This window comes from Megalops cyprinoides, chromosome 10 (genome assembly GCF_013368585.1).
Source record: "Megalops cyprinoides isolate fMegCyp1 chromosome 10, fMegCyp1.pri, whole genome shotgun sequence".
In the NCBI taxonomy this organism is placed as follows: domain Eukaryota; kingdom Metazoa; phylum Chordata; class Actinopteri; order Elopiformes; family Megalopidae; genus Megalops; species Megalops cyprinoides.
In genome coordinates this window covers 7611441-7637140 of record NC_050592.1, presented here as the reverse complement: position 1 = coordinate 7637140, position 25700 = coordinate 7611441, and the positions used below count along the sequence as shown (strand labels likewise).

At 48.7% G+C, this 25700-nt stretch overlaps 1 protein-coding gene across 4 annotated transcripts; it reads left to right on the top strand.

Annotated features, from left to right (window-relative positions):
* Positions 1 to 291: 291 nt before the first annotated feature.
* Positions 292 to 25700, top strand: lipeb (lipase, hormone-sensitive b). Of its 4 annotated transcripts, XM_036539678.1 has the most exons (15): positions 292 to 397; positions 11601 to 11842; positions 12642 to 12926; positions 13718 to 13808; positions 14042 to 14068; positions 14463 to 14608; positions 14942 to 15127; positions 15872 to 16024; positions 17679 to 17823; positions 17935 to 18162; positions 18984 to 19130; positions 19693 to 19797; positions 21347 to 21525; positions 24296 to 24547; positions 24895 to 25700. In XM_036539678.1, exons 1-15 carry the CDS (start codon positions 307 to 309, stop codon positions 25294 to 25296), a joined length of 2679 nt encoding a protein of 892 aa, XP_036395571.1. In that variant the 5' UTR covers positions 292 to 306; the 3' UTR covers positions 25297 to 25700. The 4 variants fall into 4 exon arrangements, with proteins under 4 accessions (XP_036395571.1, XP_036395572.1, XP_036395574.1 ...); XM_036539679.1 differs by lacking the exon at positions 14042 to 14068; XM_036539681.1 differs by lacking the exon at positions 19693 to 19797.

The window sequence follows — 25700 nt, the reverse complement described above, 5'->3', positions numbered from 1 at the left end:
ATACGGTACAACACATTAACTGGTTTGTCTGTTTACATCGTAATAAATCGTCACTGTTATCAGTGCTATACAGCACTCTAGACTGACACAACTTGGTCACATGCCAAGGGTGGAACGTTGTTTGGGCCACCAGGGGCAACGCAGCGAAAACAAGGGTGGTTCTAAAAAGATTAGGGCGCTATGATAGGCTTAGGGAATAATCGGCGGCTGATGATTGGCCGTGCGTCCGGGATTGTAGGTGGAGGGCTGGCCTTCGCAGGTGTGGCAACAGGGAGAAGTGGGAGGGAGGCAGCAGGCAGGGCGAAGATGGCGTCAGGGACGAAGGGAGGGAGTGAAAGTGGTGAGAATGTGGTGAATGGGAGACGCTCAACGAAGCACAGGGACAACGGCCCTGCAGGTAAAAAACTCTTCCGACTAACTAGTCAGTTGAATAAATTAATTAGCTAGCAAGTCGCAGAGTCCTGTCGCGGTTGTTGGTGTCGGTTACTATTAGCGCATACAGTCATACAGAGCCTATACGGAGAATGAGTGCATTTCACAGAAAGCTTAGCTAGCTAGCTAGTACATCAGAGAGATTAGCTAATGCCGCTAGCTAGCTATCACCTAGTTAGCCAGCTAAGCTTTGTTGTATAGTCTGTGGTTGTTTGCTAGCTGTTTCTTTTTTATGAAGTTTGGCAGCTGGCAGGCAAAAACAAGAAATAATATGCGCGTTACCCATTTTATGCTGTGCATTTAACCAACGAGCCGTCCGGTGCACAGTACATCATGACTAACGCGCATATTAATAGATGGCTAATAATTTCAGCTGTGGTGTTAGCTAGGAAGTCCGCTAGCTTAGTTGTGTCGCCTGACTAGCTAACAAGCAGCAACGTTGAATTAGTTGAGGTATCTTGCATCGCTTGATATAGTGGTACACGCTCACATCAACGGAGTCTGACATCCTGGGGAAACACCAACTAAATTGTTTGGAAAGAAAGTGTCACAATACGTTTTGTGGAAATAACGGAAAAAATCGATTTTAGGAAGGGGGGGGGTCAGTGATTTAAGAGAGATTCAGTCCTGATGAAGAGTCTGGTACTCTGAGCTGGCGGGCATCAATTGAAACCGTGATGCACACCTGTACCGACAGGTCAAAACAACTGCTCTATTGATGGGCCGGATCGCACAAGAACACGCTGGAAGGCGCTGCTAACTCCCACACTGTAACACTCACAGACTGGCAGACTGACACTGGCCAAAAGTCAAGTGCCCACTCTGAGAGAGATCTTTCTACAGAGTTTGAGTGGAAGTGCACCACATCATACCTGTCCACATACTTAAACTTTGATTTGTAGTAATGTCTGTGGATGCTGTGGCATTTCACCATGCTGCTGCTTTGCACACTAATGTCCTCCTCCTGGAATTTGCAGGGATAGTTCTAGATGTCTGTAGTTGGATAGGAATTACAAAATAGACCTTTATCTTAAAAAAAGTTTTCTCTGCCACAAGCCAGCCTAACTAGTTACAGTTGCGTGTTGATATTTGTGTATTGAATTTTCACTCAGATATTTTAATTAAACTCCATACAGCTGGAGGAGGTGCCTCCTTTAATATTGTTTTGAAGAGGTCTGTTGTATCATGTGTCTCTCTTTTGGGAGGAGCTCTCACTTCCTGCTGCTTGGGTATAATGGTATGTTCATTTCCGTCCATTGTGAAGGTTTGGCAACAGCGATAATGAGATGTGTTGTTATCTGTCAGTGAAAAGAGAGGCTCAGACATCTGTATGTTAGTTAAGTGTAATGGAGGGACGTCTACAAAAGTGTATTAAAAAGTCCTGGGCAGAGAACTGTCTGAAAGTCTTGGAATAGTTATACCTGCCATACATGTGTAGCTTGGTGCTTTAAAAGGCTTTGTCCAGTAGGGTGACATTAAGCTTTTAAGTGTGAAAAACAGAAGCTTTATTCGACGAGTGAGTGACTGTAATTATTAAATTGTCCCGAGGCAGACAAATCTGCCTCATGCTGTCATATGTAGCTTGTTATTAGACACCCAGTGATTGTACAGAAATGACCAACGCAAGATTTCACAGCTGGAAGTCGACCTTCCAAATTTAACTTGCTGAAGAGAAAATCAGCCACACTTTGTGGGCAGGCGGGTGTTAATTGCAGAACCTGAGTTAACCAGCTAAATCTGTATAGATAATTCTGACCCTGCAACAGTCCAGATTATGGGACAAAACAGCTGATCAAAATAATTGATTATGTGTGTGTTTTATATATATATATATATATATATATATATATATATATATATATATATATATACACACACACACAAGTCAGGGCTAAGATGTTAAAAATGGCAGATGTGTCAAACTCTAGTGTCATGTTTTCAACAAGCCTACGTTTAGTTTACTTTCACCTATTAAATGGTACACAGCATACTCAAGTAAGAGTGTTAAACCTGTGTTAACCGTCTCAGTAAGACTGGCTAAGCTGTTAGGCTAAGTGTCCAAAGGTCCTGTTCCTCATTCAGGCTGATTAAGTGGGCACAGGCTTAGATACAGTGTTCACAATTCTTTCCCTTCTCCCTCTCACTTTGTTTTTGAATCCATTCAGTCCACAGTACATGTCCCCATCAACCAACATAGTATTCCTATAAAAATGCAGGAGCTAACACTGGCAATTTCATAGACCGTAAAGATTCAAATGAATGGGAGGTGAGGTCCTTAACTAGATTAGGTGTCATTCAGCTGGAAAAGTAAGTGTTTTATGGAGGAGGTAAGATACTTTCCACTCAGAGCTCCATGTTCTTAATTAGGTTTTAATAAAACTCTAATAAAACAGAAATCAGAGTGCGAGACAAAGCGGAGATGGTTGTGAGACAGAGCGTTTGAGACTGCTGGCAGAAGGCAGTTACATTTGTTTTCTGTGAAATTTCCTCTCGGGGAACAATCAAGGAAGCATGGCACCAGGTAGAGGGCCTTACTAGCTGTAAAAAAATGAGGGTCTGCCATCATGGACTTTATAGTCTTCTATAATGGCCACGATGGCAGACCCTCAATATGCTCCTACAATGAGTTGATCAAATGCAACAGACACTACATTCAATCATTTTAACCCCACCATTGACAAAAGAGAGCGGCTTTGCTTGGTGGGGGAAAATTGTTTTGCGGACTGGTGAAGGTTGCTTCATTGTCAAGGTTTTAGATCACTGGGCACCATAGTTGGATGAATGTTTTGTTCGAAAACATGTTTTATATTTGGAGTCAAGTACAGAAAAGATAAGAAGTGGTATGCTGATTAGCTTTGTTTTGGTTCTTGAAACTCACTAATCAGAGCTAGAACAGCATTGATTTTATCTGTGTTTGTGTTGCAGTGATCATTACTTCTCGCTTACAGAGTAGTGCTTTGACTGTGTTCACACTGCAGCTAAACGTGGCCCAATTCTGATTTCTCCCTCATGTGATCCAGTTCGGGTGGTTTTTAGAAGTGTGAGCAGCCAAAAAAAAAACACATGGAGCTGCATCTTTTCAATTCCAATTTGGGAGGTGGTCTGTTCACACTAATATTGAATATTGATCACTTTGAAAAATGAATATGAACAGTCAGACAAAAAATTGTGTCTGGGGAAAATGAATGCAATGTAATGGACAATAATTTGGAACTGAGCATTAAAGCCTGTTGACTGAATGTAGCATTAGTGTTTTATAAATTAAATGGCAATTTCTTTGAGTTTCACAGCAAGTGTGCAATTAATGGAATAATCTGTAAAAGAAATGAGATTTATGAAATCATAATGACATACTAACTAAAGCATTTTTTTGTTAGAAGATGTTTTCGTTCTTGTTCAGTTTTATTGTTGTTCTTTTCAGGCTTGGTTTTGTCTTTCTTAATTATTTCTCTCTCTCTCTCTCTCTCTTTCCCTCTTTTTTGTTCTCTGTCTCTGGCTGGCAGCCTGGCTGTCTGTACATTACAATGTCATTGTGATCCAGTTAATTTGTTACAGTGTAATTACAATCTTGCTGTTCTTAGTGGTTGTCTATTTTATGCCCATAGTCTCTAATCTCTTGAGGGACGATTGCTTCTTGATTTTGCCACCATGCAGCCCTACCTTAATAATATTCGTACTGATGTTGTTGACTGCAGACACAGAGGTTACCTAGCAGTCTTAAAAAGATGGAGAGATCTTTGAACACTGAAAAAAGCACACCTTGCAGTCTTGTAGCGAGTAGGCTACTGTACATTATAAATGGTTTTACAAATGGAAGAGAGCTACTCTGCCCGTTGCACACTGCCCACAGTGCTGGCCTCCTGCCTTTGGATCTCAGATGGTAAGATGTTCTCATTCATTTCAGGGGTTATAATGATGATGGTGGGTCTGTGCAGTGTGTTTTCAAAGAGGAGTGTCGGTGGAAGTTTTCACGTTAATGCACATTGAATAAATTACTGGCTGGACACACACACACACACACACACACACACACACACACACACACACACACACACACACACAAAATCCATTTAGTGGGCAGGCAAAGAACTATGGCTGACGGTGTTCACACAGAAAGACACGCACCACACAGACACTCGCACACACAGAAGTGCAGCTTGTTGGCAGGCGAAGGAATATGGCTGACAGTGTTCGGATTGGTGTTTGTGTGCCCCTGTGTGCCGGCTGGGAACAGCCAATTGGGGTGAAGGTCAGTGTTAGCGACCCACCGCGCCGCCTGCCACAGGCAAGGTTACTGACGCTGTGAGGGGCAGTGGGCAGGAGGAATGGAGAGTGGTGGTTTTGGGGTCTGACAGAGGGGGTGGGAAAGGGCAGGCAGGTACACTGCGGCCCAGTGGCTCACCGCTGTGTGAGCGCGCATGTGCCTGCATTTCTGTTTGTTTGAGGTTGTAACACCCAAGTGTGTGGGAAGTCATGTCACTGGAGCACAAGGAGTGTTGGTATGTGGGTGAAAACACCAGCACCCTCTGGAAAGAGAGGGGATGAGAGACAGACAGAATGAGGGCAAAGGAGGCCCTCAGCGTTTTTTGGTAAGAGTTGGGCAATATTTTGGGGAGAGGGAAAAGGGTGTTCAGTCACACTGCTTTCTCTCTCTCTCTCTCTCTCTCTCTCTCTCTCTCTCTCTCATCCCATTCTCTCTCTGTCACTTGCTCCCTCTCTCTCCCCCCTCTCACTCTCTCTCTCTGTCCCTCTCTCCTTCTCCCACACTCCCTCCACTCACTCACTGAAACTATAGTTGTTGTGGAGAGAACACAGACAAGGGCAGAGACATGAATTCAGAAGCTGGTAATATGATTTTTTTTAAATGATCTCTTCAGCTGATTTCAAATGTAATTTCAGATTTGTCAGGGCAGATACTAACCCGTTGTGCGAGTGCATTATGTTCCGAACACGTCTAAATTTAGTTTTCCGTTGCTAGATGTGGTGTATAGCCTATTTGGTTATGACTCTTATGAATGTGGTTTCAGACTTTGGCTTGCGCTCAGTTGAGTGCATGAGCTGCTTTCATCATTGACTTGCTTTGTTCAGAAAAAACCCTGGATCGATGGTACTACACTTGTCTTGCAGTTCTGAGATTTGGCATTATTTATGGCTGTGGCGTGTGAGAGGTGTGATTGGTCAGCATGCTTAAAGATGCTGTCGTTCTGAGAAGCTGCTAAGGATTGGAGTTGGCTGCATGCTGCCTGCACCGATTCCCCATGTGTTTCGCTGTGAGGAGCCTTGAAGGGGGGTAATTAGTTCTGCGGAGGGTGGAGTGGGTGACAAAGCTGCTCATAGAAAACTCAAACATCTCCCCTCAAAAGCAGCCTCTGTATGTCCTGGTCTACCGTAGCGGACTCTTCTAGCGCCTCTGGGGGTTGGGGGAGCTATGTCTTCAGATTGGCAGTTAATATAAGGGCAAGCACATTGCGTCTGATGATGGTTGTATTTTTCACCAAGAATATCGGTGACATTTGTGGTGTTCTCGTTCTTAAGCTAATTTTAGACTGTTACGGTGTCTGATAATTGTCAGGATTAACTCTTAGAAGAACATTGAAACACTGTCCCCATCAGCTTTTAGGAGTATATTTAAACACTCTCACCATCAGATCTTAGAAGTACATTAATACTAAGACTAATACTAAGATGCAAAGTGGACAATTTCGAGTAGAGGTCTTCGGTTGACAGATGGGTTGAAGGGAGCCTGGTCCATGTAGACGTCTCAGTGAGATAAGTACTGCTCTATATGTTTAAGTTCCGGCTCAAATCACACACATTTTCTGCCTGTAGGAAGGGCCATAAGCTTCTTTCTGTAATCTGTCCTCAGTAAATAAAAAAAGAAGTGAGAATATGAATTATGGTGTGGTACCATTAACTGCTTACTCCGCTTATGCGATTAGCAGTTAGGCTGTTTCTTTGTAAACGTCGTTGCTCACTGTTAATGTGTGCATGTGCTGTACACGGCAGAGGGGGGACTCTGGCTCACAGTGGGCCTGTTGTGCAACGCTACAGTGGAATTAGAAGCGGCATGGCTATTTCCCAAGGCCTGCCTTCATCTTAATTCTTGCAAAATTCTGTGCTAAACTCATTGCCACATCCTATACTCCGTCACGGCCCCAGCATTAGGGTCACGGTCACTCCCAGGTTCCTCTGTGTCAGAGTGCGGTACCGTGATGGAGATTACCCAGGTCACCGGCACCACGGTCCAGCTGAGATGGCGGACTTGCGCAGACGCACGTGCGTTTTGCATAGCCCCGCCCATCAATTATGTAATTGGATTATTGGCCTCCGGAGCAGCCCGGTGCCGAAGTGCCTCTGTAATTAAAGAATTAGAAAGACCTGGAAGCCGTACTGTACTGCGTCAGGCACAGAACGGCGTTTTCACCACCTGCTCCGGTCACTGAAGCCGAGATGATCGGCCGGGATTTGTGGGGTAACCGCCTGTACTGTGTGCGTGTGTGCTTGCTGTGTGGTGTCCCTCTCTGTGTGTTTGTGGGTGCCTCTGTGCCCCTGACTCTGTCTCCCCGCTTAGCTCGCTGCTCTCTGTCTGTCTCTCCGTCTGTCTGTCTCTCGCCCTTCCACGCCCACCCTCCCGCTCTCTCTCTCGCTCCTTTTCCCCTCCTCTCGTCCAGGAAAAGTGTGTGAAACGTAAAGCCTATTACATCTGACTGCATTCCTCAGCGTACACACACACACACACACACACACACACACACTCAGCTGAGTCATGCAGTCATGGCACACACACACACACACACACACACACACACACACGCATGTGGACACGCCTGATTGCACACACACTATTGTCCATCACTTTCTTCATTGAGTCCTCCAGTAACTATACCATAATCAAACGCTCTCAAATGAGAAAAATATTATTTCTCACCACAGGAGCTTAAAACACCATTTGATAATGTATTTCAGCACATTGTTTACACAAAAGCAGCTTTTTCCATCAGGGCTGTGTGTGTCTCGTCCACGGTGATAGTCCTCAGACACACAAAGTCTTGACCAGACTCGAACTGCCGGACTGCAGTGGTAGAGAGACACACGGCCACAGGCACGCTGCCGTTTGACACCGTTGGTGGCACTTACAGAAACACTGGCACCACCTCTCCCCTTCTCCCCTCTGTCTCTCGCTAACTATAGACACTGGGCTCGTGACTGGGGGAGGGAGGGGGTTAGGAAGGGTGCGGATGTGGAGGGGCTGGAGGGAGGGAGATATTCGGAGAAAAAGGGATACGGTTAGAGCAAGAAGGAGAAAAGGGGGCGGATTTGGGGCAAAGGGGAAAGAGGACCAGAGGGTAGGAGGGGCTGAACTGAATTAATTGGTGACTATGAGTTTAGAACAGTACTCAGAACAACTACTCCTACTAGTAGTATTATTACTACTAGTAGTATTATTACTACTAGTAGTAGTATTACCACTAATATTAGTTACCTATATTAATAAACATTTAGTATATACTCTTACCCATGGTTATTACCAGGTTATGATTTAGTACAGTTGTGAGCCCAAATATAAATATTGCATTTGAAACAAACAACTTTCAGGAGTCATTATGATTTTACAAAAAGTAATTATCTGTTGTAGTGTCTGTTTTTCAAGTTTACTTTCTCAGATTGTATTAATGAGCATTACCGTCTGATTTTGAATTTGTGCTGGAAAATTAGGATCAGCCCATGTGTTGATCTGAAAGGCTTGCGACCTCACTGTCAGATTGTGTCACCTGATCTCCTGAAAAGTGATACAGCGAGAGACCTATAGTACTTGTGCACGGCATCTGCTGGTGGGCAGGTGTCATAAGGTCGTGATTCCACAGAGCTGCGTCCCTCACTGTGTGACACTGCAAACCCTGATTTTCCTCTCTCTGGATCTCCAAGAAGCTGGGTAGAGTGCTCAGCTGCACCCTGCTGCAGGCCTTTAAACTGGGCACCCCCCCCCCCCCTTGGCCTTACTTCTGGTTCGTTTGAACCAGTGGTATTTGTACCCAGTGTTTCCGAAACGACATTCTGTCGCTAACGTTTCAGTGTCTGCCACAACAATGATGCTCCTACAGTGATTTTATCAATTGGTGGAAAACCAGTTTGTAGGTGGACCAATGCACGTGCAGTGTATGCTTTTTGTAAGTGACTCCACAGCTGTAACTGGGCTTTAATGGGCTCACTTGTGTGCTGGATGGGTGTGGGGAAACGTTAGCGCAGCACTGTGGGTGAGCTCACCTCCTTTGCCCCAGACTAGTGAATGATGCACCCAAGGGTTCAATCAGTGCTAGGGTTGCTAGGCTTACAAGGGGGGGGGGGGGGGGTGGATTTCCAGGAAATTTCTAAAGTTTCTGCGGCAATTTTCCAGAGGAATTTTGTCTCGGCAGCTTTGGGAGTTTATTTTTTTATTGTCATTAATATTTTAATCCTACACATGTGCGCACTCTGTGTTCTCAGTCTGCACGAGACCCGTCTTTGGAATTAACAGTAGGGGGTAATTCCCAATATTAAACAGTTCCCGAGTTGTTGGATCGTTCGTAATCACAAAGTTCTGTGACAAAATGTGGGCCGAGCTGTGACATCTGGGCTGAGCAGTTAGGTAACCTATAACAGCGATGGAGCATCAATGTACAGATCATGCTTTCATCACATGCACACCAGGAAAATGAAAGCTTTAAACCTCCTCTCTGTGACTGCTATTTAGGCTGCTGTCGTGGGTGAGGTGATTTGTTGATGGTACATTTGGTTTTAACATGTAAACTAATCGAAATATGTCATTGTGGTGCTGTTCGTACAAAGTGTGGTGAGTTGAGAAGTTGCAGTGTACTTTTTTTAACATGACTACAGTGTGCGCATTATAGGGAATGTCTTATCGGTGTACAGTTTGATAATTGTAATTGCCAGCCAACTCAAGTTTGCTAGAGAACTTAAAGTACTACACTTAACTGCAGTACGTTTTGTATTTGAATGCATTGCTTCAAAGACATATTTAGCCATTTGAGCATGTGCAGATAACATCATTCTGAGAAGTTTATAGACCTGTCATTTTACTGTACAGCTTGTGTATGATTTTTACCTCACATCGGAAAAAGAGTAGTAAATTCATTCAAAAAAATGTTAAAGCCGTGTTACAAAGAACAGTTTTACTTAATTAGAAGCCAAAGCTGTAAAGTTGCTGTAAAGTAAAGTCAAGGTGCTTGAAAAGTTGTTTTTGTCCTGAAGAGTATATTTCAGTTGATGGTAAAGAGAATAAAAGCCCCAGAAGGAAAGTTGTCAGTGTGTGAAAATAACTATTAATTCCCATAAATTCCTGAAAATCCCTGTTAATTCCTGTTAATTCAAATGGAAAATTTCCCGTTTTGTAAAATTCTGTGAATTTTGCAGCCTTACTCAGCACTCCTGCAGTCTTAACGCAAGCGTCATTCTACCTGCTAGCTATTAGACTGAGGGGTGTCCAAACTGGTTAAGGCGATAGGATTAGGATAAGAAAAGACTGCCTTGTGGCCTTACTTGGGACATGGACCGCCACATGCTAAAGGCCCTGAAAGTTGTCCTTGTTCTGTACGTAACATTTGGCCGAGCAGGGCAGCCACACTAAAAACTGGAGCCCAGGACCCTGGCTGTTGTGTTCGTCTGATCCAGTGTAGATTCCTGGGAAACTCAACACCACTTTGTGGTTTTGGGTTACAGGGCAGGGAGTACCAGCCAGTCTGTCCCCTCCCCCCTTTTCTCTGTCTCCCTCTCTGGTGTAACCTTACCCCTGCTACACTCCAGTTTAGCCTTGTCCTCCGGTTCTGGAAACTTTGGTCTCATGTGGTGCCATTCAACGCAGTACCTTTCCTCCGCTCAGGAAGCAGCCCTGTTTCATTGTGCAACATGACCGCGTGCCTCATTGCACTCCGCTGTAGTGAACGGTTTGCAACGCTGTGACAACAAAAGTTTGCTTCGCTTTCCTGCCGTACCTCCCTGGCTCTTCTCCAGAGGCTGTAGTGCGAGTGTGCGCAATCCCCAAGAAATGTGTTAGAGATGTAGGCTGTGTTTTCATAGCAGGCTCTCTCAAGGGAATGCTAATTTGCGTTCTTCACCACTCGTGAGAGACCTGACACAGTTTCCTTTTAGGTAATCTGATTTTTGGCTACCTGCTTCGTTGCGTTAAGCAGGAATGGGTGCCAGCCTTTTGGCTAACACTAGTCTCTCAGGCTAAATGCATGTCCTCAATTCAGTTTTGGCAGCTTCCCATATTGCAGTGATCATTTCCATTTCTCCAGCCCCTCAAGTAAATTTATTAATAATAGGAATTAGTTTTTGCTTATTGCTTATTATTTTGATATTGCCGTATAGTAAAACTAAGGGCTGGGTTGCAGCCAGAACAAGAAGGTTCTTTAGTTCATTGTGTCCGGTTTACCACAGCAACACAAGGACAGTGAACAAAAAGAGCACGCTATGCCTGCAAAGGTTTTGTCAGTGTGAAACTTTTGTTCTCTTTTTTTGTTCTAAACAGCACACAGCAGACAGCTGTTTTGAACAAAAGAGGGAACAAACTTTTTTTTTGTGTTTTATACATTTTTATGGTTACGCACAGAAAGCGTTAGAGCCCAGCGGTTCACAAACCTGCAGTACAGAGCAACATAGAACAATAGAACATCCCTTGTGATTTCCTTCCTGTGCTTGCTGTTGTTACCGTGATTACAATACGTGTCCCACAGTGAACTTATCGGGACATACTCTGGCAGGAGGCATCTATGAATTTTGACACAAACCCAGGCGTGCTCTGGGGCTCCCCCTAGAGGTGGTGCCGTCTTTACCTGCTCCGCGCCTGGGTCTGTGTTCTGGCGTGGCCGTCCTGCCGAGGTGCTGCGGAGGGGCGTGTGAAAGCACCCTCGTGCACTTCCCTGGTTCACTTCACAGGTTCACAAGCTCTCTTCCTCCACGCCTTTAAATGCTTCACCGGTTCACTTCTTTGCTGCACTTCGCCGGTCCCCTCTTTCACAGGTTCACAGCCTCTGATCATTGATCGCTCTCATAAAGCGGGATTTACGCGGCAGGTTTAGTGCCTCTGCCTCTGTGCTGTGCGGATACGCCGCGTTCCTCTGACGGTGCGCCCGGCGCACTAACCCCCTGCCCCTTTCCCTGTGTGCCAGCGATGGACACCAAGGCCGTGTTCACGGCCCTGTACGACGTGTGCGAGGAGAACGCGGCCTTCTTCTCCGGGGGCCGCAAGGGCCCGCAGGGCGACGCCGCCCGCCGCCTGGTGGAGGCCATGACGCTCATCCAGGACCACGCCCGCAGCCTGGAGCCCGTCGTCTCCGGCTTCACCGCCATCTACCACCACTTCGACTTCGACCCCCAGATCCCGGCCAACGGCTACCGCTCCCTCGTCAAGGTTCGCCTCCGCGCGCCTCCCGCGTGACCTCGCTGTGACCCTCACCATGACGATGCTGATGACACACTGTGTCCCGCTGTGTGATTGATTTGTTCCCCTTTGCTGTCCCTTTGAGAGTATTTCTGTAGGCCTTTGTGCACTGTGTTTTCATATAGCCATGCATATTGTAGCTTCTCCCTCTTTTTTAACCCCTCTCCTCCTCTTTTCACCCTTCTTCAGTCTTTGTAGTGTAGACTCTTGTGCATTGTCGTTGTCATTATCAGTTAGTAGTCTCTCTTATCCAGAGCAACTTACATTGGTCACAGTTTTGACGTGTTATCTATTTATACAGCTGGATATTTACCGTGGCAATTCTGAGTTTAAGTACCTTGCCCAAGGGTACAGCGGTTGGGTGATCAAACCAGAAACGTTACGGTTATAAGCCCTGTTCCTTACCGCTATTTTGCACTGCCGTGCATATAAGTCATTTATTGAGATGCAGTAACTGTGCTGAAAGCAGCAACCCCCCCCCCCCCATCTCCCAAACCACTCCAACAATTAATGGATGTCGGTGTAGCATAGTGGAAAGGAGCAAGACTCTTAACCAAAAGGTTACCAGCTCGATTCCCCACTGGGGCACTGCTGCTGTACCCTTGGGCAAAGTACTTAACCCACAATTAGCCTCAGTTAATATCAAGCTGTATAAATGGATAACATGTAAAAACTGTAACTTATTTAAGTCGCTCTGGACAAGTGCATCTGCTAAATGATACTAATGTAATGTAAGGTAACACAGCTTCCGTCCCTGTTGGCTTCTCAGGTGGTGCGCTGCTGCCTTCTCCACATCATCCACAAGGGGCGCTACATCGCCTCCAACCGCCGCAGCATCTTCTTCCGGGCGGCGCACAACGCGGGCGAGATGGAGGCGTACTGCAGCGCCCTGTGCCAGCTGCGCGCCCTGCTCTACCTGGCGCAGCGGCTGCTGCACGACAACAGCCACGGCAACCTGTTCTTCCAGGAGGAGAGCGGGCTGAGCCGCAGCTTCGTGCGCGAGTACGCCTCCATGCACAAGGGCTGCTTCTACGGCCGCTGCCTGGGCTTCCAGGTCAGTCCCCCACCCCCGAGCAGGCTGGCAGGCGGATCGGGCAAACAGGGCGAAACGGCAGACAGAGACGAAGTCGAGGAACAGGCGAGGTCAGCACAGGAAACGCCAAAACGGGATATACACGCGGGAACGAGACAGGCAAAAGACACTGCAACGAACTAGCAACAAGACAGAGACAAGCAGGGTAGATATAGGGCTGGGCTGGCAAGGAGATGGGATGCAGGTGGGCAGGCAGGCAGGTGGTGGCGATCAGGTAATCAGGTGGGCGGGGACAGGGCGGAGAGTGGGGCAGGGCTGGAACACATGAGAACAGTGAACAAAAGCACATGGACCACGTAGTCAGACAGGGAGAACACCAAACCAACAGCTAAGGGGCCGGAATACTGACAGTTAGACTGGATAACGTTAAATTCCTCAGCCAATACATGGGTGATGCTGTTGGCCAATGCGTAGGTGATGCTGGTAGTGGCCACATCTCCATCATGGACAGTTGTAGTGGTCCTCCTCCTAAAATGGCAGGAGAATGAGCTGGACCTTCAGCCCTTCAACCTTCTGTTCTGGCTTTGGCCTGGTTATCTGATTTGCTGGACGGGACGTCTCATTTTAAACCATTTTAGGATTGGATTTTATTCAGGGCCCTTCCTCCCAATGTGTATGTCTTGACTAAATCTACTGGCCAGTGGTATCAACTCTGAAACTGTGATCTTGAGTGCACAATGTTTGTTTCAGATTCCCTGTCGGATGAGTGTTGCAGAACTAGAATCCCTCGTCTTTTTCTCCCTCTCTCTCAGTTCACTCCAGCTATTCGCCCGTTCCTGCAGACCATTGCTATCGGCCTGGTCTCCTTTGGGGAGAACTACAGAAGGCACCAGTCAGGGATAGGTCAGTCTCCCGCTTGCTAATTGCACCTGATACAGTGATGTAATCTCAGCTTTCCTGCCTGAGCCACAGACAGCGTGGACTGGTCTGTGAGGTCTGACAGTGCCTGATGTGGAAATGTAGTCAGTCGTTCACAACCAGTGAACAAACACTCTGCATTACTGACTATATATGGGGGGCTCAACCAGCACACGGGCAGTCTAACCCTGTGTCTTGTGCTCCATGCTGCACCCCAGTGGAGGCAGAAGGTATTGCACCGTACGGTGAGTCTGCATTACCACCTCTAATACTCCTCCCCATACACTGAGGAGAAGTATCAGAGAAGTTTTGTCACTATACAACATTCTTTTGTCGTATGTCTTTTCCCTCTGTATTTCAGGATCCAGCTGTAGACTATTAAGACACCCTCCTGCCCCTGCTTAGTGTATATCCTGTATTGTAACCTTCTCTCTCCCCTTCTCTCCCTCCCCCCATGTTGCTGTCTCAGTGCAGTGTTGTAGTACTGTGAAGTGTCCAGTCTCTCACTCCCTGTCCCTCCCCCACTCCGTCTCTCTCCCCTATGCTCTCCCTCTCCCTCTCCCTCTCCCTCCCTCTCTGCACCTCCTTGTCTCTTTTCCTCTGTCCCTCCCTATTCTCTCTCTGTCTTTCTGTAACCAGGTGTGGCAGCCAGCTCCTTCTTCACGTCAGGGAAGTACGCCATTGACCCGGAGCTGAGGGGGGCGGAGTTCGAGCGGATCACGCAGAACTTGGACGTGCACTTCTGGAAGACTTTCTGGAACATCACGGAAACGGAGGTGTTATCGGTAAGGTGGGGGGGGGGGGGGGGGGGGGGTGACGGAGAGGGATGTTTTTGTGTATAACTGCACTGGCATCTCTACAGCACCTCTGGGCATCTTTTTGTATCTATTTTTTCATTATTAAATCGTCTGTAACCTCTTTCGCGTCACGTCAGATCACGTCAGATCAAATCAAGTGGAATGAGCTGTGCTGGCACAGCGAGGTAGAACAAGTATTGCAGAATCACCATGGGAAGGCAGATCATTCGGAAGGAGGAGGGTTTTCGTACTAAAAGCATTCAGTCCTCAGCCGTGCTGCTCTTGCTCTGTGTCTCTCCCCTCTCTCCCCACCCCTCTCAGAGCCTGGCCAGCATGACCTCCACCCCCGTGAAGGTGAACCGTGCCCTCTCCATCCCGCCCGTGCCCTTTGACCTCCCTCTGGTGTCGGATCCCAGGCGGTCCGTGACGGTGGCGCCCCCCGTGGCGCACTGTGGCCCGGGCCCCGTGCAGATGCGTCTGATCTCTCACGAGCTGCGGGAGGGGCAGGTACGTGCCAGTCGCCCGTCTCTCCTTACGCACGGCCTGCTCGGGGTCGTTAGAGTGGTGTCACACAAACACGTGCAGGGGTGTAAGCGACACCCCCATCCTGCAGCACGAGGTTTATATGTCAGGATAATATCACTGGCTGGCTTTGACTCAGAGGCTTACTGTTGCTTACTCATGACGGAGGGCTGAACTGAGTACAGGTGTGTTCTTCTGTAAGCGGGGAATCGCCTGAATGCGATGCTCTTTCTTTTCTTCTGTCTGTCTCACAGACAGCACAGTGACATAATTCAGCCATTTTCTTCTCAATAAGTACATTTCACCTTAATATTGACGGGGCCACAACGTAGCAGAGTGGTAAGGAGCCGGGCACGTAATCGAAAGGGTACTGGTTCGATTCCCAGCAGAGGTGCTGCTGCTGTACCCTTGGGCAAGGGACTAAAACCAGAATTACTTCAGTAAATATCCAGCTGTATGAATGACATGTAAAAATTGTAACGTATGTAAGTCACTCTGGATAAGAGCGACTGCTAAATGACAGTAATGTAATAATGAATAAATCTGCCCTCTCAGTCCATTCTTTAGACAAGGGAAAGCCACCTCCTGCATGGTGGATTGGCCGCTTGCACATGTGAGATCTAGGAATGCCTGAAGCCCTGAACGTAGTTGGTGTGTGTTGGTATCACTTGTTCCTCAGCCCTGTAGCGGAACAATGCCTCTAATCTGTACGGGTCTCTCCCTCCACAGGACAGCGAGGAGCTGCTGGCGGTGTCCCGTTCGGAGGGCCCGCCCCTCTCGCTCTCCCTGGGGCTGAAGACCAAACGCGGGCCCTGCTCCCCCTGGCTGCTGGTGCACTACCACGGAGGAGGCTTCGTCGCACAGACCTCCAAATCACACGAGGTGATTGGCCCACGCGTAGCCGTGGCGACGTCCCTCAGCCCGGGGCTGCTAGGGAGCATCCAAAAACTGTAGCATGACTGCATTCTGCCACTTGCTCACTCACTGTGCTTTGTGGCTCAGGCACACACACACACACACGCATGCACAGGCATTACATTTCATTATTACGTTATTGTCATTTAGCAGATGCTCTTATCCATTGAGACTTACAATTTTATCCGTTGACAGCTGGATATTTACTGTGACAGTTCTGGGTTAACTACCTTGCCCAAGAGTACAACAGCAGTGCCCCAGCGGGGAATCGAACCAGCAACCTTTCGGTTACAAGCCCTACTCCTTACCGCTGCGCCACACTGCTGCCCAATGCAGGAAAGAGACTGCGCAAACCTTCAGATGGTCCTGTACACTGTGTAATCGCGGCCGGCACCCATCGAAAGGATCCTTCCGCAGATCATATGCTCGTTGGGGTAATGAAATATTCAGCACGGCACAGCTGGGTGCAGCCGGTAATTATTCGGCTGTAGTGCTCGCGGAGGGCTCATTTGTTTGCTCGAGCGCCCGCCGCTCACGACGTCCGCCACCCAACAAAAGCTGTGACTGACAGCCTTGGTAATCGGCGGCGATGCACATCGACGCGCGTCCCGTCCCGGGGAAACGGTCGGGGACGAGTGCAGCCGGAGCCGTTTGCCACGCAGCGCAGCGCTGCGAGTGAGCACTGCGGGCTGGGGGGACCGCACAGAATCCTGGGAAATCGGCTCCACGCGCAGTATTTCCAGCAGCTGCATGTACGGGACAGCAGTGTGGTGTAGTTGTAAGGAGAAGGTTCGTAACCAAAAGGTTGCTGGTTCAACTACATGCTGGGTTGCCGCTGTTGCACCCTTGGGCAAGGTACTTAACCCACAGATGCCTCAATAAATATACAGCTGTATAAATGGATAAAATTGTAACCTACTGTGTGTAAGTCACTGGATAACAGCGTCTGCTAAATGCCAGTAATGTACAGTACCAGTTTGGACACAACTTTTATTCTTTATTGTTAACTGTTTTCCACATTTTGGTGTAATGGTAAAGACATCAAAAGTATGAAATAACACAAATGGAATTATGAAGTGACCAGAAAGTGTTAAACAAATCAAGACCCTTATATTTTAGATTCTTCAAAGTAGCCAAAAAATATTTTTGAGAAAAAAAAGAAAATTGGAAAGAAATTCATGCATTAACCATTTGTATTTGTCTAAGAAACAAATATCAAGCATTTAAGCATAAGTCTTCAGATCAAAATGTCCCTGAATGCATGTTTCCTAATATCTTAATTGAGTGTGTGCAAACTTTTGACTGGTGCTGTATGTAAGCTAATGTACTGTGTCAGCAAGGGGTCATGTAGCAAGCTGGATGGATGGGGCAGAAGGATAAAAGGCTCTTTAGTACACTGGCAATTCTTTTATTGCTCACTCCTATTCAGCGCCTCATCGCCCACAGGCTTTCTGCGGAATCATTTTTGTTTACTTTACTGGTGAGTGGAGCACATGGCTGAATGGAATTTATGGGGTGGAAGGGTAGCGCTTACAGAAGAGCAGTCTGTGTGGAATGTGAGGTGTCCTGTCATTGTCTGTTGTGAAAACCACCCCTCGCCTCTCTGTCTCGCCCCTCCCAGCCTTACCTGAAGAGCTGGTCTCAGGATCTGGGCGTGCCCATCCTGTCGGTGGACTACTCCCTGGCCCCCGAGGCCCCGTTCCCCCGGGCCTTGGAGGAGTGCTTCTACGCCTACTGCTGGGCCTTGAAGAATTACCGCCTGCTGGGTCAGTGCCTTTCTCACAGATTTACCGAGCTCACTGATCCTGGATCAGCTGTGGACCCCCCCACCCCCAGCGCATTGCAGTGATGGGCTGCCTCTCTGTCTCTGACCCCAGGCTGGACGGGTGAGCGCGTGTGCCTGGCCGGGGACAGTGCCGGGGGGAATCTCTGCGTCACCGTGTCCATGCGGGCGGCCTCGCAGGGCGTGCGCATGCCCGACGGCATCATGGCGGCCTACCCCGCCACCCTGCTGACAGCCTACGCCTCGCCCTCACGCCTCCTCACGCTCATGGACCCCCTGTTGCCGCTCAGCGTGTTGTCCAAGTGCCTCAGCGCCTACGCAGGTGAGGGAACCCGGACGCGCCCACCTGGCAACTGAACGCCTCTTACTAGTATTTTAAAGTACTTTTAAGAGCTGATGGTGACAGTGTAACGTAGTGGTTAAGGAGCAGGACTTGTAACTGAAAGGTTGCCAGTTCAGTTCCTCACTGGGGCCCTGCTGCTGTACCCTTGAGCAAGGTACTTAACCCTCAGTTGCCTCGCTAAATATCCAGCTTTATAAATGGATAACATTGTCACAAAAAAAAAAAACTAACTGATGGAAGTCGCTGTGGAGTGTCTGCTAAGTGTCCTAAAAGCTGATGGGGACAGTGTTTCAGTGTTCTTCTAAGATCTGATGCTGATAATTATCAGACACTGTAGCAGTCTAAAATTAGCTAAAGAACACTCTAAATGTCACTGATATTTTTGGTGAAAAACGCAACTATCTTCAGACGCAGTGTGCTTGCCCTTATATTAACTGCCAATCTGAAAACACAGCCGCCCCTACCCCCAGAGGCGCTAGAAGAGTCCGCTACGGTAGACCAGGACATACAGAGGCTGCTTTTGAGGGGAGACGTTTGAGTTTTCTATGAGCAGCTTTGTCACCCACTCCACCCTCCGCAGAACTAATTACCCCCCTTCAAGGCTCCTCACAGCGAAGCACATGGGGAATCGGTGCAGGCAGCATGCAGCCAACTCCAATCCTTAGCAGCTTCTCAGAACGACAGCATCTTTAAGCATGCTGACCAATCACACCTCTCACACGCCACAGCCATTAAGCCATCTTGTAAGGGCTGCTCAGAGCATCTCCCCGCCCTCGTAACCTCCCCTCTCCTCCCTCCAGGGACAGAGCCTCAAGTGGAGAAGCAGATGGAGAAGGTGAGCACGCTCAGCATGGTGAAGAGAGACACGGCTCTGCTGCTCAGGGACTTCAAACAGGGGGCGTCCAACTGGATCCACTCCCTCCTGGACTCTAACCGGGCTACTCCTGGTACCGTCTACCGCGCTCGTGTCCGTCTCTGTGTGTGTGTGTGTGTGTGTGTGTGTGTGTGTGTGTGTGTGTGTGTGTGTGAGTGACCGACAACACTAACTGATAACGGTGTATATACCTTTCTGTATACACGGTTTGGATGGGACTTGTGTGTGCGTGTTTGTGCAAGTATGTACATTTATAAAAGAGGCCAACACAGGTATAAAATCTGAAACCGGGCTGTTTTCCACATGCTCACATGCCTCTTATGTGATGTGGGTAACCGATGCAGTCATTTTTAAAGTAGATGAAGCGAGGAAAGTCTCATTTCTAAAAGGCTTGCCTGTCTGTCTTTCAGTGGCTACAGGTGTTTCATTAAGTCTTCAGTGTGTGTGGCTTTTCCCATATTAAGGATTTTGCCACAGGACGCTGAATTGAGTTATTTCAGCAGGTGCCCTGGTTGCAAAGTACCTGTGCTGACCTCTGTACTCTATGGTGCTGTGAGCATGGACTAATGTGTGCAGATCTGTAATAATACAGTATGTGTCCTCCACTATCCCATCCTCCTCTGCTCCTCTCTCAGCCTCTGTTGTTTCTGCAGTCTTTCGGTGCCTCTGGGCGCGTCTCAGGCGCCCTTTGACCTTTTTGATGACTATCTTCCACCTCCCCAGCCCCATCTCTTCCTCTGGTAGGAGGGTCTCTGTTCCTCAGTGTTGCCTAGCAGCTGCCATTAAGTTAACCCACCCCCTCCCCCCACCCCCCTCCCTCTTCTACTTGGGCATCGGGCTGTCTGTCAAAATGTCTCAGAGCAATAACAGTCACAGAAAACAAAATGGGAAGCATGATGGAAATGAACAGTGACTGTAATTAGTGAAGTGCACTTCAGCAATATGCGCTGTTGGAATTTTCCAAGCTCAGCGGAACCCTGTACGTTTAGCCACGAACCTGCGCTTAAACATTCTAGAACCTTCTGTCCTGAATTTGGCTGCAGCAACTGGGCAATTCTGTTATATTTGAAACAGCAGCTATGACGCACCATCCTCCAGGAGCTTTTGCTGTCATTGTTTATCTGTCCGACGGTGACGTCACAGCCACCTCATGCATGCGGCATTTGCAGGGCTGACAGGACTCCCTCGCCTCCCTCGAATTCTTAATTTTTCTCCCCTTTCATGGTGAAATCGGCTTAAAGCTCATTCGTGGCTTTTCTGCCAGGAATAGCTTCCGTCGAAGGGACTTTTTCCTTGAGATAGTTATGTTTACCACAGCACAAGGTTGAAAGATCATGCTTGCATAAACGTTAGGAGCACAAAGTTAAAGAACACGTCTGATAAATACAGTATACATTTTAAGAAAAAAAAAAAAAAAAGCGGTGGCTGTCATTGTGATCATACCCAAAGCAGTCAAATGTTAAAGTGATTAGACCGTACTCTATTTCCTGACAGTGTTGAGAGTACTGAGGGGTTTATACTTCAGATTTAATCCTGACTGCTTTTCCCCCATTAGATGCACTCGGGCATGCGGTATCTAAATGCACTGAGCTATAACAAGCACCACAGAACAGGGGCTGTCTGGGCTCAACGCTGCAGCACGGCTCTTACTCAGGGACTGTGAGTGAACTGTATTGAAAACGGGCCGTAGCTTTGGCTCTGGGTATTCGGCGCATTGAGCTGCTATTGCCATGACACCACGATTTCCAACATTCCCCCTGACATCACGCCAGCATGGTGGGCTGCACCCTGTCCGTCATCCAATCGTTTGCCTCCCTTTCGTCTGAACAGATTTCAACCAATGGCTGAATGGCAAATGTCCCTATTCTTCTTTTTCTTCCACTGTTATTACTAAGTTCTGTTTGCATGTGCCTTAGTACTCTCTGTGTTGCTGGATAGGCGTCCGCACTTGCTGTCTTACGGTATGCACTTACGGTTGTGTGTGCATATTGCCATGTGTTTGAATGTTGGCATTTGTTGAGGGATCTGGTAGTTGCACTGTGTCTCTGGCTGTTGGGCCAAGTGTGTGCACCTGCTTTCATGTCTGTGCCCGTGGGTGCATGTGACAGTGTTTGGCCTGTCCAAGCTGTCTTTGCACTGTGAATGTGCTTCTCAGTTCACAGCAGCCTTCCTCCATTCCTCCCAGCCTGTCTTTCAGTCTTTTCTCTCACAGAACAGTGCATTGTGTGTGTGTGTGTGTGTGTGTTTAACACTCTGCCCCCCTTCCCCCCTCCTCTGTCTGTCCTGCAGACGCAGTGCGGAAAAGCGTTTCGGAGGCCACCCTCAGCTCTCCGCACTCCGACCCCCCCGTGCCACCGGACCAATCGCAGTTCTCCCTGCGCAGGGACTCCCTGAAGAGCCAGACGTGCCAGGACCTGGGCTCGCACCGCAGCGCCTCCCCCACCTCCCCGCTGCCCTCGGAACGCATGGTACCAGCCACGCCCACGCCCTCCGGCCACACCCACCCCCACTCCCCGGGCCACACCCACCCCCCACTCCCCGGGCCACACCCACCCCCACTCCCCGGGCCACACCCACCCCCCACTCCCCGGGCCACACCCACCCCCACTCCCCTGCAACCTGTCTGCGCATTTACTCACTGAGCACGGTGTAGGATTCAGACCTCTCATGGCATGTTATGTGATGCATATAGGCCTCATGGCAGTACTGTGCTTGCCCTTTCCACAGTCTGTTCCAGCTGACTGGAAATCCAGCTGTGTGTTTGTGAGGGTCACATGACCCTCAGTGGATAACCGAATTGCTGAAAGATGTGCTTCTTGATTCAGTCTGGATTCTGCTTGGCCCCAGTGTGCTTGTGTCGCGGTTACACACGTTTTGGGTGTACCTTCGTCTGGCCAGAGTCTGGTGTGTCTTCTTCTTCAGATAAGGCCAGGTTACCACTGTCCTGCTTCACCTGTGTATGTGTGTGCCATTCACACATGAACCCTCAGGTTATTACTGCGCAAGCACTGCTGACCCTGGAACTGTTTAGAGGTGACCTTGGGTTTTCTCCTCCACCTTCTGATCAAGGGTTCTGTGGGTAAATGAGTGAGGTTGTACTCTAATGACACGCGGTCACTCTCTGAAGGCACGCGGTCACTCCCTGAAGGTACGCGTTCACTCTCTGAAGGCACGCGGTCACTCTCTGAAGGCACGCGGTCACTCTCTGAAGGCACGCGGTCACTCCTTGAAGTCACGCGGTCACTCCCTGAAGGCACGCTGTCACTCTCTGATGGCTCACGGTCACTCTCTGAAGGCTCACGGTCACTCTCTGAAGGCACGCAGTCACTGTCTGATGGCTCATGGTCACTCTCTGAAGGCACGTGGTCACTCTCTGAAGGCTCACGGTCACTCTCTGAAGGCTCACGGTCACTCTCTGATGGCTCACGGTCACTCTCTGAAGGCTCACGGTCACTCTCTGAAGGCACGCGGTCCCTCTCTGAAGGCACGCGGTCACTCTGTTTGCACACAGTCCCTCTCTGGTGTGTGTGGGGGGGAGAAGCACCAGTGCTGTCATTATTCCTCTCAAGGACCACAGCAGGATAGACGCTTATTAGCTGTGCATCCAGCGCACAGCGCAGGAAGGAAGAGTTGGGTTTATTTTCTAATGTGAATTATTGATGGCGTGTGAAGGTGAGCAGAAAGCAGAACAAGCATTGTTTCAGAAACGCACACAAATTATTGTGATGGCTCTGTAGCCTTGGCTGCCACCGCCGCGTGGTGTGGCTTTGGGAGGTCCGGATGCCAGGCACTGAGCAGCTCTCCAGTATATCTTAGTACCTTAAATGCTGCCTGCAAGTCTTAGCAAGCTCATTGTGTTGTTGTGAAATGACAGATGGGGATGTTCTTGTTTACACACACTTTCCATAAATAAACAGCACAGCACAGAGAAGCATTTGTCTTTTGGTCTTACTGCGTTACTGCGAGAACCATTAATGAGAGCAGGGTAGAGAAAATGCATTCAAAAACTGCTGTTCTTTATGCCTGGCCAACAAAGGCACTTGTGTTTTCCTCTCTTTTGCTTAGAAGCCTCTTGATCCTCAAGTTAAAGGTGTATTTTCCTCTTACGTCTGCCTTCCCAGTTCTTCCTCATCAAATACCCATGTCTGTTTGTTATGAATTCTTGCAACTTTGGTTACACAAGAGATAACCACATACCGCAGTCCACCCACCACAGCCTGCCACATTTTCCAGCATCTCCACTCTGACAGGCCATTGTGATTCACTCTCATCTTGCCAATATTAAATTGTTACATTATTGGTATTTAGCAGACACTCTTATCCAGAGCAACTTACATAGGCAACAGTTTCTCCATGTTATCCATTTATACAGATGGATGTTTACTGATTGATGTTTACAATTGTTATAATTGTTGGGTTAGGTAACATGTCCAAGGGTACAGCGGCAGAGTCCCGGCGGGGAATCAAACCAACACACTTTTTGTTACGAGCCCTGCTCCTTCCCACTGTGCTGCATGCTGCCCCTATTTCGGAGTCATGTTCACCCGCAAAACAGTCATAATTCATAAGCTCTGCATGTAAGGGTAACTGTGGGGTAGCTGCCCGTCTTGGCTGGCCCCCATTCCTTTGCGGCCCCGCCCACTTTCACCTGAACGAGGCCAGAGAAAGCAAGGTGGGGTAGTGCATGCCGTAACTGGCAGTTTGTAACATGGAGTCTCAGGGGATAAAGACACTGCCCTGAAAGCCATAGGACAGTGAGGCCTGCTATTTAGGAGGCCTAATATTAAATGTGCATTGTACCATTACCAGCTGTATACAGTGATGTACAGTAATCGCTTATTACTCAAAGGAGATCCGGTCTAAAATTGCTTGGAATCTGTAAATGGATGAATCGCATTATTGCACTAATGAATGGCTCTGATTGCGCCGCCCTAAAATGATGATGCATTAGTGCTTTAAATGAATCTGGGAATAAAGCTAAGTATGGATGCAGCTTGTGCAAGAGTGTGGCATTGGCTGCACAGAGCAGTACAGCGTGAGAGTTATTTTTACACTGCGCTGGGGTAGGACTGCAGCTGGTAAAAGGGAATAAATGGAACATTGGTAATGCTTTGGTGCTGCAGAGTGTGAATACTCAAAGCCACCAATAACAGGATTACTGTACCCCAGCAACCCCCCCCCAATCTCCCTCTCACTCTTTCTCTCTCCATCCCTCTTTCTTTCTCTCTCCCCTCCCAGCCCGAGGACGTCAGCTTCTTCCTCTCCACGGACGAGCAGGACGAGCACTCCACCTCCAGCGCCGGCCCCGTGGAGGGCGAGGGCTCGGAGGTGCCGTACGAGCGCGAGTTCCCCGAGGGCTTCGAGCCCGTGCGGTCCGAGCACCTGGCCGAGATGAGGGTGCAGAGCTCCCCCATCGTTCGCAACCCCTACATGTCCCCGCTGCTGGCCCCCGACAGCATGCTGAAAGGGCTGCCTCCCATACACATAGTGGTGAGATGGAGGGAAGGGAAGGGCACGCATCTTTGCACTTTTCATTATCTTTTTTCATCGCGTTACGTAATTGCCATTTAGCAGACACCCTTATCCAGAGCGACGTAGATACGTTACAGGTTTATCACTTTATGCAGCTGGATGTTTACTGAGGCAATTCTGGGTTAAGTACAGTCCCAGCCTCAGCAGGGACTCGAACCGGCAACCTTTCGGTCACCAGCCCTGCTCCTTACCGCTGTGCTGCACTGCTGCCCCGGTGTAATATAGTGGCACTTTTCCTCCCCGGTCACTGTTCTTCATTCCGTCAACTCTCTCTTTCTCTCTGCATCTGTATCTTTCTTCCTCAGGCCTGTGCTTTGGACCCGATGTTAGATGATTCTGTGATGTTTGCCAAGAGACTGAGGAACATTGACCAACCGGTGACCCTGTGTGTGGTGGAGGACCTTCCCCACGGCTTCCTCAGCCTCTCCCAGCTCTCCAGGGAGACCCGAGAGGCTGCCAACGTCTGCGTGGAGCGAATCAGGAAAGTCTTCACCGAGCAGGACCCACCGCCAGCCACTCGCAAGCACCGGAAGCTGGAGAGGACCAATCAGGGTATCGCTGCTGCCGTGGGAGGAGCTGCAAGGCTGGCAGAAGGGACCAATCAGGCAGAGGAGTCATTCCCAGTGGGAGGGAGAATTGCAGGAGGGGAGGAGCTGGCTGAGGGAGCTGGACAGAATAACTCTGAAAGGAAAGAGACAGGGGTTTAATGGGCAGAGGCAGAGAGGGGCACGAGTTGTGCACTAGGAGAGAAAGGAAGTAAGGGAGGGAGGAAAGTGGAAGAGTGACGGGGGTTGAATGAACGGATCAAAAGACAGAACAAGAGAGAAGCTGGACGTGAAACCCGGGGTTTTTGGGAAGAGCGCATTGGGGACCCTGTTGAGAGACTGGCTTCTTCCTCCATCTCACCTCCCGCTGTGGCGGGGTCCACTCAACACTCCACTCATCATCGTCAGCTTTAAGCTCTACTGGTTGCTGTTGCACTGTGTACAAAGACGATAGGAAACTGGGTTCGTCGGAAACCTTACGCATACAGACTTTGCACGTGCAACATGCTGTGCACACATACAGAAGCAGTGTTTACAATCGCTGAACTGAAGTGCACACGAACAGC

Bases quoted from the DNA above. Each gene is read 5' to 3' on its own strand.
- lipeb (XM_036539678.1), top strand. From the start codon at position 307: ATGGCGTCAGGGACGAAGGGAGGGAGTGAAAGTGGTGAGAATGTGGTG. The intron at 11,843-12,641 runs GTTCGCCTCCGC...TTGGCTTCTCAG, and splicing joins GCTACCGCTCCCTCGTCAAG to GTGGTGCGCTGCTGCCTTCT. The intron at 14,609-14,941 runs GTAAGGTGGGGG...CACCCCTCTCAG, and splicing joins CGGAAACGGAGGTGTTATCG to AGCCTGGCCAGCATGACCTC.